General features: G+C 50.8%; 1 protein-coding gene across 2 annotated transcripts in view; it reads left to right on the top strand.

Annotated features, from left to right (window-relative positions):
• The window catches only part of USP42 (ubiquitin specific peptidase 42), a 43,926-nt gene that overhangs the window by 25,150 nt on the left and 1,855 nt on the right, over window positions 1-16,921 (top strand). The window contains exons 7-17 of one of the 2 annotated variants that reach the window (XM_055410338.2): window positions 581-651; window positions 3,533-3,615; window positions 5,054-5,165; window positions 5,966-6,106; window positions 6,291-6,391; window positions 7,450-7,603; window positions 9,335-10,051; window positions 10,184-10,278; window positions 11,857-13,326; window positions 14,542-14,812; window positions 16,739-16,782. In XM_055410338.2, coding sequence (XP_055266313.2) covers window positions 581-651; window positions 3,533-3,615; window positions 5,054-5,165; window positions 5,966-6,106; window positions 6,291-6,391; window positions 7,450-7,603; window positions 9,335-10,051; window positions 10,184-10,278; window positions 11,857-13,326; window positions 14,542-14,812; window positions 16,739-16,777 — 3,254 coding nt within the window. In that variant the 3' untranslated portion in view covers window positions 16,778-16,782. Of the gene's footprint in view, window positions 1-580; window positions 652-3,532; window positions 3,616-5,053; window positions 5,166-5,965; window positions 6,107-6,290; window positions 6,392-7,449; window positions 7,604-9,334; window positions 10,052-10,183; window positions 10,279-11,856; window positions 13,327-14,541; window positions 14,844-16,738; window positions 16,783-16,921 lie in introns of both variants that reach the window. The other variant, XM_055410337.2, reaches the window with a different exon arrangement.

Here is a 16,921-nt window from a genome sequence, read left to right as displayed (position 1 = left end):
CCCCATCCTCAGTCAGCCCCTGGCCCAGCTTGTGGTTATCCTCCGAGCAGCTTCCTGTGCATGAACAGCCTGGGTTCTTTTCACACTGGACACTTTCTGACATTTTTCGGCACATACAAGCCTGACACAGCCTTTCACAGTTGCAGTAATATTCCATTTATTTTAGTCCGCCACCACGGAATTGTTAGGTTGTTTCTAATTTTAGTTGTCGTTATTACCACTAGCGCTTTATTGAGTATCCTTGTATACACATACCTTTATGTCCATGTAAAAGTGTACGTACATACGATAATTAGTTAGAATTTCTGTATCAAAGGATATGTGATTTCAAATTCTGATTTTGCCATATTGTTCTTCCAAGAGGTTATCGCCAGTTTATACTCCAACCAGCAGTGTGCGTGGACCAAATTAGTGACCTGCACTGTGTAGTAGGAACATGTTTTGCCCAGTCTGATAGATGAAAAAAATACCTTATGGTTTTTGTTTTGTAAATGTATGTGTGTGTTCTGTCATTTTAGTAGTTGATATTGCCATACTGATGATACTTTGCTTATCCTTTGTGTTTTATTTTTTATTTCAGTCAAATGTTTAAATTGCAAAGGTGTTTCAGATACTTTTGATCCATATCTCGATATAACTTTGGAGATAAAGGTAAGTTTGGTAGTTGTGGGAGTAGTCAAGTTAAACACAAATTAGTCATAATTTATTTATAGTTTATTTATAGTTCTCTTGTAGTTTAAACTACACTTGTTAGAAAACATGAATTGAAAACTTTAATATGCTAAGACTTCATTAGAGGAGCTTATTGAAACTTTGTATTAGGCATCATGAAAAACTTAAATCATTTAATAATTTTATTACCCTTTGACCTTTAATCTTAATAAAACCAGATTATGATGCCTATATCAGCCAAATTTCAGTTCAGTTCAGTCGCTCAGTCGTGTCCGACTCTCCGCGACCCCATGAATCACAGCACGCCAGGCCTCCCTGTCCATCACCAACTCCCGGAGTACACTCAAACTCATGTCCACAGAGTCGGTGATGGCATCCAGCCATCTCATTCTCCGTCGTCCCCTTCTCCTCCCGCCCCCAACCTTTCCCAGCATCAGAGTCTTTTCCAGTGAGTCAACTCGTCGCATGAGGTGGCCAAAGTATTGCAGTTTCAGCTTTAGCATCAGTCCCTCCAATGAACACCCAGGATTGATCTCCTTTAGAATGGACTGGTTGGATCTCCTTGCAGTATAAGGGACTCTCAAGAGTCTTCTCCAACACCACAGTTCAAAAGCATCGATTCTTCGGCGATCAGCTTTCTTCACAGTCCAACTCTCACATCCATACATGACCACGGGAAAAACCATTGCCTTGACTAGATGGACCTTGGTTGGCAAAGTAATGTCTCTGCTTTTTAATATACTATCAAGGTTGGTCATAACTTTCCTTCCAAGGAGCAAGCGTCTTTTAATTTCATGGCTGCAATCAGCATCTGCAGTGATTTTGGAGCCCAAAAAAATAAAGTCTGACACTGTTTCCACTGTTTTTCCATCTATTTCCCATGAAGTGATGGGACCAGATGCCATGATCTTTGTTTTCTGAATGTTGAGCTTCAAGCCAACCTTTTCACTCTCCTCTTTCACTTTCATCAAGAGGCTCTCGAGTTCCTCTTCACTTTCTGCCATAAGGGTGGTGTCATCTGCATATCTGAGGTTATTGATATTTCTCCCAGCAATCTTGATTCCAGCTTGTGCTTCTTCCAGCCCAGCGTTCCTCATGATGTACTCTGCATAGAAGTTAAATAAGCAAGGTGACAATATACAACCTTGACGTACACCTTTTCCTACTTGGAACCAGTCTGTTGTTCCATGACCAGTTCTAACTGTTGCTTCCTGACCTGCATACAGGTTTCTCAAGAGGCAGGTCAGGTGGTCTGGGATTCCCATCTCTTTCAGAATGTTCCACAGTTTATTGTGATCCACACAGTCAAAGGCTTTGGCATAGTCAATGAAGCAGAAATAGATGTTTTTCTGGAACTCTCTTGCTTTCTCCATGATCCAGCGGATGTTGGCAATTTGATCTCTGGTGCCTCTGCCTTTTCTAAAACCTGCTTGAACATCTGGGAGTTACGGTTTACATACTGCTGAAGCCTGGCTTGGAGAATTTTGAGCATGACTTTACTAGCGTGTGAGATGAGTGCAATTGTGCGGTAGTTTGAGCATTCTTTGGCATTGCCTTTCTTTGGGATTGGAATGAAGACTGACCTCTTCCAGTCCTGTGGCCACTGCTGAGTTTTCCAAATCTGCTGGCATATTGAGTGCAGCACTTTCACAGCATCATCTTTCAAGACTTGAAATAGCTCAACTGGAATTCTATCACCTCCACTAGCTTTGCTAGTAGTGATGCTTTCTAAGGCCCACTTGACTTCACATTCCAAGATGTCTGGCTCTAGGTCAGTGATCACGTTATCGTGACTATCTTGGTCGTGAAGATCTTTTTTGTACAGTTCTTCTGTGTATTCCTGCCACCTCTTCTTAATATCTTCTGCTTCTGTTAGGTCCATACCATTTCTGTCCTTTATCGAGCCCATCTTTGCATGAAATGTTCCCTTGGAATCTCTTAATTTTCTTGAAGAGATCTCTTGTTTTTCCTATTCTGTTGTTTTCCTCTATTTCTTTGCATTGATCACTAAGGAAGACTTTCTTATCTCTCCTTGCTATTCTTTGGAACTCTGCATTCAGATGCTTATATCTTTCCTTTTCTCCTTTGCTTTTCACCTCTCTTCTTTTCACAGCTATTTGTAAGGCCTCCTCAGACAGCCATTTCGCTCTGGTGGTGGTTATTCTTTAGAAACTGTTTTTTGCTTCTTGCATTTTCTGAACTCTCCCATTTTTGTTGTCTGTAGCTGTTGTTTTTCTGATCTCAAGTGTGATACATGCTAACGATAAAGACTAGAAACACTGCAGAGACATGTGCGAGCCTGTCCCCCAGAATGGACACTTGTTAACAGTTGGATATGAGCTGTTCCAGAGTGTCTGTTTACTGTTTACACTCACAGGATTACACCTTCAGTCTGCTGGGCCACTTGCTATTTTCATTCCGTTTTGCTTGGGCCTGCTGTGTGTTGTGCTTCAGCCGATTTACATGCCTGTTTCCTTCCTGGTAGATACTTTGATTTTGTTCCTGTTTTATGCACTGTAAATAATGCTGCAGTGAGCAACCTCTATTTTTTTGTTTTGGCCACACTGTGCGGCTTGCCGGATCTTAGTTCCCCAACCAGGGATTGAACCCGGGCCCTTGGCAGTGAAAGCACGGAGTCCTGATCACTAGACCACCAAGGAATCCCCTGCTTTTTTTTTAAATTGGGGGTGGGGAGGGCAATAGCTTGGTGTGTACATGTGTAAAACTGAACACTATAATGAAAACAGTTTCTTTTTGCATGAACTGTGCTCTTGGCTTTATCCTTTGGAGCCCTCTTTCTTCCTTTTGTTGACAAGTGGCAGCGAGTGGTCATGTGCTGTTGGTGCTCTTCTGTCCCCAGGCTGCTCAGAGTGTCAACAAGGCATTGGAGCAGTTTGTGAAGCCGGAACAGCTCGATGGAGAAAACTCATACAAGTGCAGCAAGTACGATGGTGGTCTGGTGGGAAGGGAGGGGCAGGCTTGCGGTGAAAGGGTTTGGCGTGTCTGCCCGACCAGCAAGGTTCCTGTTAGCTTCCAGGACCGCCTGGGAAGACCCTGGCTCTGTTCCCCGAGGGCCAGGGCACCCGAGTCTCAGTGTTAACACTCCTTGGACCCAGGGGAGGCGGGTCCTCACTCCTGGGGAGCTGGGTGGAGGGGAGGGGTAAGACCATCCACACGTTAGTGCCCCTGCGTGTGAAGGTGGCTGGGGTGGCGCGTGTGTGTTGAGCAGCATCTCCAGACACCCCGTTGTGAAGGGTTGGGGCGGGTGGAGCATCGCTTTCTCCCAGAGGAGTCAAGGATCTTTCTTTTTCATGGTTGTTTCCCAGGATTTGGGGCAGTACCTACCAGAATTCTCAAGTTTGAGTCATTCTGTAATGTTTCCCCATGAAGTCAAGAGGGCCTATTTTAAGAAAGCCCTGTTTCTTATGGTTTAAGTAGATGTTCACTTTAAGTCAGGTAATATGGTAAGCGTTGTTACTGAGTAGAGCCAGACCTCAGGGATAGCTGCGGGTTTGGTTCCAGGCCAGCACAATAAAGCGAATCTTGCAATGACACGAGTTGCATGAATTTTTTTGTTTCCCAGTTTATAGAAAAGTGACGTCTACCTTATACTGTAGTTTTTAAACGTGCAGTAGCATTACATCTAAGAAACAGGGTACAAACCTTAATTTAAAAATACTTCTTTAAAAATACCAGAAGAACTAGAAGAGTGACATCAAAGGTCACTGATCAGAGATCATCATAACAGATCCAGTAATAATGGGAAAGCTTGAAATACTGCAGGAATTACCAGAATGTGGCACAGAGACCTGAAGTAAGCAAATGCTTTTAGAAGGATGGCCCATAGACTTGCTCCAGCAGGGTTGCCACAAACCTTCAACTTGTGAAAAATACAGTATCTTCAAAGGGCAGTCAACTGCGGTGCCTGGGTTCATTGTTTTGGGGAGAAGGCCCCCTTTCCTCCTAAGACCAGAGGGGTGCTTCCTTTGTTTTAAACCTCATTGATGTTTCTAGTCTTTACTACCTTGCTTTTGTATCTGGGCTTTGTTTTCACAGAGTTCTACCAGCCAGTTTTTCAGTTTGTTTTGAATTGAGAAAAACTTATGTAAATCTAATTTTTAAGGTATCAGTGACCTGTAGTACCTGACATTTCAGAACTGTCCTGTGTTTTTCATTCATGTTAATTAAGCCATCTCCCAAATTTCAAATTTTAATATTTTCACTGTTGGATGAAAAGGGTGGTATTTCCCATCCAGTACCCTTCTCTTAGAAACTTAATTTAGACTGTTTCAGAGAAATAACAAGGGTAAGATGAAAAAACAAAAAACAACCAACCCACATTAATAATCTTAAACATCTGTTTTTGTTTTTTTTCCCCAAGGTGTAAAAAGATGGTTCCAGCTTCAAAGAGATTCACTATACATAGATCTTCTAATGTTCTTACACTTTCTCTGAAACGTTTTGCAAATTTTACTGGTGGAAAAATTGCTAAGGTGGGTAGATACTATTATTAACAACTGTTTATGTTGAGCCTTTCAAGGCTTAACTGTCAGCAGCTACATGGAAGTTTTATTACCTGATTTTCTAAGTTCTTCCAGCACTTGTTAGTGGAATAAACTGTCAGAGAACTGAGCTCAGAGTTTGTATGTTTACAGAGTGTGTGTGTTTTCGTCTGTGTCCCTTAGCTGGCTAGACTTTCTGAAGGTCACAGCTGGTGCTTATTACCCACGTTTGGGCGTCACAGTTGGTGAAGGTGCTGAGTGGGTTCAGGGAACACCTATGGCATTTCAAGTCCAAAGAAGATTTCCCAGTCAGACCTTGCCATTGTTTCACCAGAGCTTGTTTTCTTGTGTATTCATTTGTTTTCTGATTCGTAGTATACTGACCTTTCCCATTTTCTTCCCACTTTCTGAAACCAAAAGTGGTCAGAAATCAAGGAACACGGGGAAGGCATAACCTGCTCCTGAATTGTTAAAAATAGGCGATGACTTCAAGTCCAGACTTGTGATTGTTAACTGTCTGCTTTGATGGGTTTGGAGAATTCACATAGTCTGGATCCTTACTTGCGTAAAAACAACGAAGATACAGTGGGATTGCACTAAACACATTTAGACTCAGGTGTGCTCCGGGTTAGTTCTGTTTTCTGAAATGAGGCTCCGGGTGTTGGGGTCCTGCTGGAGCACCATAAGGTGCCACGCTCTGTGAGTCTCCTGCCCTGCCCTGTGTATATGGACAGGATGGTCAGCACCTTCAGAAATGATGTTCCTCTTTTTCTCTCTTCATTCTTGTGTAGGATGTGAAATACCCTGAGTATCTTGATATTCGACCGTACATGTCTCAGCCAAACGGAGAGCCAATCATTTATGTTTTGTATGCAGTCCTGGTGCACACTGGTTTTAATTGCCATGCCGGCCATTACTTCTGCTACATAAAAGTAAGTTGTGTAGATTTTGTTAATTACTCTTTTTACAGTACACTGTAAGATACCACTGGCATTCTTGGGAGGGAAGGGGGCTTTCCCACTTGACGTGTGGTGGCCCCTTTTTCTTAACAGGTCTCTGGATTGGGGTTCCCCATGTACCTGATCGAATCTGATATCTCTTTTGGCTGTCTTACAGGCTAGCAATGGCCTCTGGTACCAAATGAACGACTCCATCGTGTCTACCAGTGATATCAGATCGGTACTCAGCCAGCAGGCTTACGTCCTCTTTTATATCAGGTATTGTCAGGAAAGTGCACTTCCACCTTTTCTGTTAAGTCAGGAAGAGGACTTCACTTCATCAGCATGCTTAAATTCCGTTGTTTGGTTAAACAGCATCTCGATGGTGGGGAGAGTAAGGAAGGTGTACTTGAGAGTGGGCCCTGCGTCTGCTATAGCTCCCAGCTCTTCGGCAGGTTAAAGAAATGCACAGAAGGGACGGGAGTAGCCACAGAGGGCTTTTGCTGCTGGCAGCAAACCAGGTGGGCTGGTGGGCCGGGGAGGCAGTGAGCGGAGGCCCCATAAGGGGACTTCTGAGTACCCAGTGTGGTCATCGCTCAGCCCCTGGGTACCGGCAGCCAGCCACGTCCCCGGCCAGGCCCGGGCCAGCACCTACTTGCTTCTGTGTGTTACTGATTCGATAATTCCTTCTGTAGATGTAGGGCCTTGGGACAGTCTGGGTGAGTGCTCCAAGGTATAGCCATTGGTAGTAGCTGGAAATTCAGAACATCCCGAAATTGCCGACAACAGCAGAAGATCACGTAAACGGTGGCATGTGCCTGTGATGAAACACACTGCAGCTGTTAAAAGTGGTTATAATGTGTTTAAAATGCTGTGAGAACGTGCTCTATGTACGGAGGAAACGCAGTTTGAAATTTTACATGCTGATGTTGAGGACATCAGTCCAGGCTAATGCCTGGAGGAAAATCCACAAAATCTGGACAGCAGGTGCCTTGAAGGGGTGAGGGGAAGCAGCGTGTCTTTGTTTCTAACTTTTCAGGATAGCACAGATCTTTCTAAGTGATACGTGTTTAGAATTAGAAAAATGGAAAACAAAAATAGCTTTAAAAAAATTAACCCAAAAATAAAACTTTCAGCTAGAGGACACAGATATCAGATCAGAATACACAGCGACCCTCTTTGTCTGCTGACCTGAGCTCCCAGTGCCAGCCTGGGCCGGACCAGGACAGTGTGCACTTCCCTAGGTCGCATCTCCTGTTGCCCGAGGGTGGAGCGTACATGAGCTCTTTGGGGAGGTGTCCCATGTTACCCTGAGTACTGTCACTCTCTGTCCCCAGGTCCCACGATGTGAAAAACGGAGGCGAACTTACTCATTCCGCCCACAGCCCCGGCCAGTCTTCGCCCCGACCGGTCATCAGTCAGCGGGTAGTCAACAGCAAACAGGCAGCCTCGGGGTTCATCGGCCCACAGCTCCCCTCTCACATGATGAAGGTAACCCTCCCGAGCAGAGCATCCAGCCCTCTCCTTGGTGCTGCAGTGGTGGCCCTGACCCCACCCACAGCTGAGCTTTGTATCCACAAAAACGGATTGAGGCCATTTATTAGAAAATACTTCAAACATAGGGGAAATCTCTGAGGACGAACAATGTGATCCAGAAGGAAGTTGGGGTGTGAGTCTGTCTACACTGGGGACTTGATCTCCCACCTTGGACTCCGTTCACTTTATGGAGTAAATACTGAGGGGTTCTCGATTCATGCTGGCCTCCAGGAGAGAGATGCCTGTACAGAAAGAACACTTCCATTGCCTCCGTGTAGCCCTTTCAGGCCTGTGACGTTTTCTGCCTGCCGTCTGGCTGGGCCCAATCACGCCCCTGAGGGCTGCTCAGAGCAAGCAGAGGGCATGCTCTCTGGTTCCTGTAACACTGGCGTCCTCAGCGAAGGCCTGGCTTTTGCTTGACGTAAATGTTGAGATTGCAGACGTGTCGGAATAGCCTGTACGCACCGTGGAATGATCCTGCCGCCTGTGCCATAGTGTCATAACAGCCTTTCAGTGTGACAGGGAGTCACAGTCTCAGTGTGTGGGGAGCTGGACAGGCAGCAGGTCTTGTGCTGGGCTCGGCCTGAGTGCCGTGGACACACCAACTGCAGGGCACCTGCCCTGTGTGGAGGGGCCGCTACTGTTGATCTGTCAAGAGGTGTTTTTGTTTAACTATGAAGCCTTCCCTTGTAGCTCAGGCGGTACAGAATCTGCCTGCAGAGCAAGATACCCGGGTTCGATCCCTGGGTCAGGAAGATCCCCTGGAGAAGGAAATGGCAACCCACTCCAGTATCCTTGCCTGGAAAATCTCATGGACAGAGGAGCCTGGTGGACTGCAGTCCGTGGGGTCACAAAGAGTCAGGCACAACCGAGTGAGTAAGACTTCTGGTGTGAAAGTGAAAGTCACTCAGTCGTGTCCAACTCTTTGAGACTGCCATGGACTATACAGTCCCCGGAATTCTCCAGGCCAGAATACTGGAGTGGGTAGCCTTTCCCTTCTCCATAGGATCTTCCCAACCCAAGGATCGAACCCAGGTCTCCCACACTGTAAGCAGACACTTTATCAACTGAGCCATTATTGAGTGGTAAGTTAGCAACTAATTCAGATACTTAAGAAAATATTTTGAAGGCCAAACAAAGTTCCTCTATGAGTCAGAATTCACCCATGACCACTGGTGTGCAGCTTCTGGGTTTTAGCAGCAAAAGCTGGGATGTGGAGTGAAATAACTATTCAAATAAGAGTGGGAGGTCACAAAGGCAGGGATGGCTAAATGAGCGTGTCCGTCCATGTGACTGTCGCCGCATTCCTGGGGCCCGTGGGAAGTCCCTGGGGCTGGCTGCCTCCTGCCTGAACTGCCAGGGGCTCCCAGGAAACTACGAAGGAGAACCTGTGTGACTCCACGCCCAAGAGGACCTGCTTCTTTCTGCCAGATTGGAGCAGGAAGAGTTTGGTCTGGGGGTTGTTCTCTGACAAAAGCCGTTGTCCCTGTTTACCAGAAATTAATTCCCAGAAAACTGGGACCTGTGAAAGGTCTGGGGCAGGCAGGCTCACGTGAGAGGGGGCAGTGTTTTTCATTCCGCATAGAAAGAGAAAAGATGGCCAAAGTGGAAAAGGTCCGCCACCTCAGGTCTCTGAGTCTGGCGGTTTCTGGAGCTCTCACCTGACTGTGGTCTGCTTGTCCCCAGAACCCCCCTCACCTGAACGGGACGGGACCGCTGAAGGAGACGCCGGGCAGCCCCATGTCAGGTCCCAGTGGGAATTCCAGTGTCAGCAGGACTGGTCCTGTGAACGCCTCCCCGTCTGTTCAGAACTGGTCAGTTAACAGGCCCTCAGTTATTCCAGAACACCCCAAGAAACAGAAAATCACGATCAGTATTCACAACAAGTTACCTGTGCGCCAAGGCCAGTCTCCGTCTAGCCTTCACAGCAACTCTTTGGAGCGGCCCAGCAAGCCCGTCCCCTCTGCTACCATTACCACTTCTTCTGCAATACAGTCTACCTCGAGCGCCCCCGTGCCGCCCGCCTCTAGTAAGGTCCCAAAGCAGACGGCCCCGAGGGAGGCCTGCTCCAGGCCCGCGATGAACGGCAGGTCCAGGCTGAGCGCTGGCGTGCTGGTCCCCTACGGCGCCGAGTCCTCCGAGGAGTCTGACGAGGAGGCCAAGGGCCTCGGCCAGGAGAATGGCCTCGGGCTGACCGAGAGCGCGTGCTCCCCTGCTCCAGACGCCGAAGACGGCGAGGCCTCCCCACACGAGCTCCGAGAGCCCGTGGCTCTAAATGGTGCTACTGGTCCGGACAGCGACCCGATGGAAAACGGCCTGCCCTCGGACGGGGCCCCTTGCCCGGGCCAGCCCATGCTGCACTCAGAACACCCCTTTCCCAAGGCAAACGGCCTCCCTGGGAAGGTGAGTGGCTGTGGGGTGGCGGGCAGGCGCGCTTCCCTTCTGCCCTCGTGTCTGGCGGGTCACGTGGCTGGGTTTCAGGAGGCACGGGTGTGGCACTCACAACTAAAAAACATCTTTTTTTTTTTATCCTAGTTGATGCCTGCTCCTTTGCCACCTCTTCCAGAAGACAAAATCTTAGAGACCTTCAAATTCGGCAGCAAAGCCAAAGGCTCGGCAGAGGAGACGAGGTAAGATGGCTGTCCCAGGGCAGCAGGGTGCAGGACCGAGGTGCATCCGCTCGCGGAAGGCCTAGGATGAGTCTTCTGGATCCTGAAATGACTCAGATGATCATCTATAGAACTCATTGATTTTCCTGGTGGGAAAGTCAAGTAAACGGTTATCGGGGCCTGTTCGTCCAGCGCCCACCTCCTCTCCCACAGAGCCTCCCCACTGTGCTGGGGTGTTGTCAGTACACGTCTGACCAGCCAGCACGTCTCACTCAGTGCCCCCAACAGGCACCCGAGGGTGTGCAGAGGGGCTGGGCAGGGTGTCTGTCCAGGAGCAAAGGCTTTGTCAGGCTCTCTCTAGAGTTGTGAGATTAAGTTAATGGTCAGTGTGGTGTGTCTCCATGCCTAAAAAGCACACGTCAGTGTCCTGACATCAGCGTACATAACGTGATGGGAGTAAAGGCAGGGCCGTGAGGCGGCGGCCGCGGTCACCAGGTGAACAGCCCAGGAGCCAGCTCCTCGAACAGGTCAGGTTGCGTCACCTCACGTCAGCGCCATGACGTCCTCCTGGAGGACAGCTCTCCGCCAAGGTGTGAACATCTTTAGCTGGACACTGGGGGTGTCTGTGAAGCGGCCAGTAACAGAGCTGAGGTTTCCTCCACGTGGACCTCAGGCCATGGGCGCCTGGCTTGTTCTGTGGAACTGCCGGCCTCAGCCCCTCCCTCCTGGTGCTCTGGTCTCCCCCATCACAGGGGCAGCCCCCACATGCACCCCATGTCAGAAGGGCCCTTGCGGGGGACGTGCCCTCAGCAAGAACCCCAGTCAGGAACGTTCCCAGTCGAGCCTAAAGAGGGGGCAGCCTGAGCACTCAGTCCCTGGTGCCATGGCCGTCCTCGTCTCTCCCCTCGTCTGGCTCAGCTTGTCTTCAGGTGGATCGTGCGTGAGCAGCATGATAGATGACCTGTGACGGTCACACCCCAGCCACGCGCACCCCAGCTGCACGTGCGACCTTGAGCCTCTGTAATGACCGTGCGTGTCTTCTCTCTCCCAGACCAAAAAGGGGGCCCGCTTTAGGGTTTTTCTTGTTTTCTGGCAGCTTTCCTTAACTTGAGGAGTCCGTCAAAAGCACGGCAGAATTTGTTTACTGCAGCAGTGGTTCCTCACAGTTTGTTGGTAATTCAGGGAGCTCTTGGCTCTGTTGGGAGGTAACTACTCTGTCTCTGAGGCTCCAGGAAAATTCGGAGAAAAGGGATCCAGAGAAAAAGTAAGCGCCCTGTCATTATTTGACTTTTTTGATGGTCTGGACTTAGTTACTGAGAATTAGAAAAATATCTGAAAACCAGAGGCACTTAGAACTGCAGAGTTATTACTGAAAAATGAAGTAGGTGTGATAGAAATTTTTACATTTATGTATAATGAGAAAACTTGAAGTTTCCAAAAATGATAAGCCCAGTTTTAGGTTTAGGCCAGATACAGTAAAGCCATAAAATATTCAGTAAATGAATGAAATGTTTGTCCGTCCCTATAGCCCATTGACAAAAACCCAGAGAGCAAATGAGTAAATGACCCCTGTCCTTCTCTGTCTTTGCGGGGCTGCAGGACACCTGGCTTGGAGGAGAGGCCTCTGGAGAATCCAGAGGCGGAGCTGGAGGCTGGCCGCTCCCCTCCCAACGACACCCGGGACAACCTGGAGTCTGTCTCGAGTCTCAGCAGCAAATTCAAGAAGGCTTCGCCGCCCTCAGACCCCAGCATCAAACCTACCAAAGAAGAAGTCTCTGAACATGTTTCGGCAGAACCCGAGGAGGCTGTGCCGAGTGTCAGCACCTTTTGTAACCCCGACAGGGACGCCCTCGGGGACGATCAGCTTCCAGCACCCTGTGACACTGGGAATTTAACAGACGATCAGAGCAAACCGTCCCTGGACGTGGGAGGGACGTTACCAGAGCGGCCCCAGGACCTGGTGGCCGCGGAAGCTGCAGGGAGGCTGAGCCCAGGTCCCTCTGTGCCTTCCGAGGGTGACCATGAGCCCGAGCCCTTGGGTCACAGCGGTCGGGACAGAGGCTCTGATGCGGAGGGTCCCGCTAAGAGCACGGGGGTGTCCACAGATGAGGTGCCCTCTCCGCAGCTAGACACGATCACAGAAAACCGTCCTGAGGGGCCTCCCGAGCGCAGCAGCGGTGAGAGAGGGGAAGACAGTAAGGCCGGGCAGAAGGCCCCGGAGCCATGTCCAGTCCAGGAGAAGGTCAGCAACCTCAGAAAGGTCGACCGAGGACATTACCGTAGCCGAAGGGACCGCTCGTCCAGCGGCGAGCGTGCACGGGAGAGCCGGAGCAGGACCGAGGTGCAGCATCGGCGGAAGCGGCCCCACCGGGAGCATGAGCGACTGCGGCCCAAGCGGCCCCGGCCGGAGCCCTGCGCCCTGGCCCCACAGCCCCCCTGCCCCAGCTCCCTGGCCAGGTCGGGCCACCACCACTCCCGGAGCAGGGGTGCCCCCGACCAGGAGTGGGGCCGCTACCACCACGCCGAGGGTGAGCACGCCTGGGCCCGGGAGAAATACTACCCAGACAGGCTGCGCTGGGAGCGCTGCCGGTACCACCACGACAGGTCCCCCCTGTACCCCAGCCGGGAGCCCCGGGACTGGCGACCCTTCCACGCCGAGCGAGAGTACGAGCGGGCCGGGCCCTACAGCGGCCGGCCCTACAAGGACCACTACAGAGGCCGCAAGGGCTACGAGCTGGCGGCCAAAGAGAGGGACCGGCACCGCTTCAGCAGCCCCCGGGTGGGCATGGCCCACGTGCCCCCTCCACACCCTGCCGCCAAGTACACCCACGACAGGCTCGGCTTCGGGGCTGAAGACGGCAGCTGCGACCTGGCCGGGCGGTTTCATGAACACGACAATGTTAAGTCACGGAAACGGAGATATAATAGCCTTGAGAATGACAGTCATGTAGAAAAGAAAGCCTGGAGAAGCTTACAGAAGGACCCTTTAGAGGAACCCAAAGTGAAGAAGCACAAAAAGTCGAAGAAGAAGAAGAAATCCAAAGACAAACACCGGGACCGAGACTCCAGGTGAGGGGCGGCTGCACAGGGGGTGGCGCGCACGCTCTGCACCCAGCCTGGGGACAGGCGAGGGCTGTGGCATGTGTAGTCTTCATCTCGGTGGGTTTGGGACTTCCCTGTTTTTGTCGATTCCTAAAACTTAGCTCTGTTTTAAGCTGTATCTTATTTCGTGGTTTTATAAAACGCCTGAAAACCTGGTCTTTAAAGATGTTGCCGTGTTCAGTTGGTGCTTTGTAACTCTGAGTACACGTGCAGCATTCGGGAGGTAAAGCTTGGGGTTCTCCCGACTTCACAGTGGTGGTGGTGGTTAGTTGGTCAGTTGTATCCGACTCTTTGTGACCCCATGGACTGCAGCCCTCCAGGCTTCCCTGTCCTTCACCATCTCCCAGAGCTTATTCAAACTCATGTCCATTGAGTCGGTGATGCCATCCAACCATCTCATCCTCTGTTGCCCCCTTCTCCTGCCTTCAGTCTTTCCCAGCATCAGGGTCTTTTCCAGTGAGTCTGCTCCTCACATCAGGTGGCCAAAGTATTGGAGCTGCAGCTTTAGTATCAGTCTTTCCAATGAATATTCAGGGTTGATTTTCTTTAGGATTGACTGTTAACCTATTTATTCACAGATGTAGTTATAGTTCTATGTCTGTTGATAATCTCCAAACTTAGTTTCTATTTCTCCATTTCTCAGTGTGAAATCTCATTGGGAAGTTTGTTCTTGTATTTTTAAAAGCTAAATTGGTCAGCAGTTTTCTGGAAAATGACTTCTCCATGACGAGAGGACTGAGCACAAACACAGTTACTATACACTGGTGTCTCTTAAGATGGAAACCCTGGGAAGAGGTTACCAGAAGCTACAGGTGAAGAGTGGTTACTTGAAGGAAAAGGAAATCAAACCTCCTTCCTTCTGTGTGCCTGAGACACCCGGCAAGGATACGTTTTCCTTCAGCCACTAGTTTCAGGAAAAGTTGGTGGAGTCCTTCCTTCCTCTGGGGTTTTGGCCAGAGCTCCTCTCCCCAGAGTTGAAGGCCGCACTGGGGACAGGTTGAAACTGGCTAGTTTATGACCCTGGACTTAAATTATTACAGTGAAAACCGCATGTTTAATTAGAAAAGGTATCAGCTGTGTGTGCGTGGTGAGTGTCCGCAGAAGTGGGTGTGAGTCAGGGCCGGTTCTCCTTGGGGCGGTTTGCTTTCCTAGTGGTCCTAGTCCTGGCTTTGTCTTCGGCAGGCATCAGCAGGATTCAGACCTTTCCGTAGCGCACTCTGATGCTGACCTCCACAGACACAAGAAGAAGAAGAAGAAAAAGAAGAGGCACTCGAGGAAATCAGAGGACTTTGGGCGAGATTCAGAACCGCGCTTGCCCAAGGCAGCCAGCTGTGAAACTGTGGACCACTTCCGGAGAGCCGAGGGCGCCTTCCCCCTCGCAGACGGCCTGCCGCTGGAGGGCGCGGCACCTTTCTGTGAGAAAACCAAACACTTCCGGATGGAGAGCCGGGAGGTCAGGTGTTGTCTGTCCGAGTGCGGCCAGGGTAAGGGGGCGCGCTGGGAGTGGCGGCCATAGGAGCCCTTCCCTTGGGAGGAGGCGGTCGCTCGGGGAAGGAGCCTCACTGGGCGGAGCAGCTGTCAGTCTCGCTGAGCCCCGCCCCGCGTCCTCACCCGGCTCCCGCGAGGCCTCCGCGCGGCGCCGCGAGGCTTGTGGGAAAGCTGAGTGAGGTAGAGCCCGGAGCCTGTGCGGTGTGTGGCTCTGGCATTGACTGTGGACAGAACTTCTGTTCATACGCCATGTTTGACAGAAATATTGTCGTGGGACCTCCTTTCTCTCCCGGGTCTGAACCTCTGCCCGTTGTGAGGAGACCCTGGAAGTCTGTCTGGTGACCGGTGCGCAGGCGTCACGCTTCGGCCCGGGTCTTGGGCGACCGCAGGCTGCCGGGTGCTGGGATTCTTGTCTACCCTGCAGGCTTGGCCCACTTATAACTTCCTAGCCTCTCCTGTGCTGAGGCTCTGTACGCAGCCCTTGTGGCTTTCTCAGCTGTTCCCCTGACCTTCAACTCTAGAGGGAGTGCTGAGCGTTGGAAGGCGCCGCGCCACCTTCCCGTGGCCTGCGGTTAGGAAGGATTCAGTTCAGTCGTGTCTGACTTTGTGACCCCATGGACTGCAAGCCCGCCAGGCTCCTTTGGACATTGTTAAATGGTTGGAAGAGTCCAAAGAAGAATGCTTCATTTCACATGAAAATTTTGTGAAATTGATGTGTCAGTAAAGCTGCGCTGCAGCCCAGCCCCCGTCCATGGCCCTGCAGAGCTGGCAGAGATTGGCCTGGGCCTTCCATGGACCAGCTTGCTGAGCCCCCACCCTGACCCCCGAGGTGCCCCCCCTTGTGACCCTGCCTGCCGTCCCGGAGCCCCAGAGGCCATGGGTTCTCTACCGTGTCCTGGACCCAGGGAGGTGTTATGCCGGTTCAGGGAGGACCCCCTCCCATGGCGCACAGTCACGTGATGGTTGGTGGAGGAGGGACAGATGGTCGTACCGCGCACTGGCCTTTGGGAGAAGCAGGGAATGTGAGGTGGGGTGTCTGGGGCGGGCTGTATGCAGCGGGTGTTTGGAGCGAATGAGAAGACTCGTGGGGCCGCTAGGAAAGGGAAGCTACCTGTCCTTTGCACTGTTAAGATGGCAACAATGTGCATTTCCACCTTGGTTTCCACAAACATTTCTGCAGTTTGGGGCAGGGGCTGGGGTCAGTCCCTTCTGACGGCGTGGGGTAAAGTGGTCCGGGCAGGTCCTTGGGAATCTTCCCCTTCAGGCTGCAGGTCTCTGGTGAGGACCACAGCCAGAGGTCGCCAGCCCACCACAGGCGCAGCTCATCCACAGAGCTGGCTCGGGGACACTAGGTGGCGCGCAAAGCATGGTGGTGGACATGTGGCGGCCCACATGCAGGTCTCCAGGGGCTGCAGGCGGGGGGACCCTTTCCTGTCCTCGATCTGATGGCATCTGATGACGCTTGGACGCCCATCCTGTCCTGACCTCCCAGCAAGGGCCACCCCCAAGGGCCCAGGCCCAGCACCGCTGTCAGCTTTCAGAGGATGGACCTCTTTGCCTGCCTGTCTGTCCTGGTGCCTCGACCAATCTCCTTTCCTCCAGACTTCTGTTCTCTGGCACCATCAAGCTCTGGATTTCTTTGGCCCAATGTTGAAATGCTGATCGGTTTGCTGGGATCAGATTGGGCTGTTCCCAGGGGGACATGGCCCTCAGTCACCACGTAAACGCATGTTTCCAATGAAACCCGTGGAAGCACAGCTCGTGTAGGACTGATTTCAGGCAAGATACCTACATTTCTGAGAACTGCTTCTGAGTTAATGTGATACAGAGCACAGGCACTAAAATTTTTGCAAAAACATCATTAAAATGTTTTCTAACCTTTGCTTTCTAGGTGATTGAAAACTTGGCCTCAAAACAAAAAATTCACTAGTTACGGTAAGCCGTTTTCCTCCCTGCATGTTTTTCCTGACCGTTTGTGGAGCCACTGAGGGGCCTGAGGAGGGAGCTTGGGGCTGCAGGGGAGCAGGTGGGGAGTCAGCCCTTGAGGGGGGTGAGGTTCAGGCCCTTAGACATG

The sequence above is a fragment of the Moschus berezovskii genome, chromosome 27 (assembly GCF_049115385.1).
Source record: "Moschus berezovskii isolate FMDL1 chromosome 27, NW_MosBer_1.0, whole genome shotgun sequence".
NCBI lineage: Eukaryota > Metazoa > Chordata > Mammalia > Artiodactyla > Moschidae > Moschus > Moschus berezovskii.
Note: the sequence above shows the minus strand (reverse complement) of the source record. Positions and strands in the feature narration are given on the sequence as shown.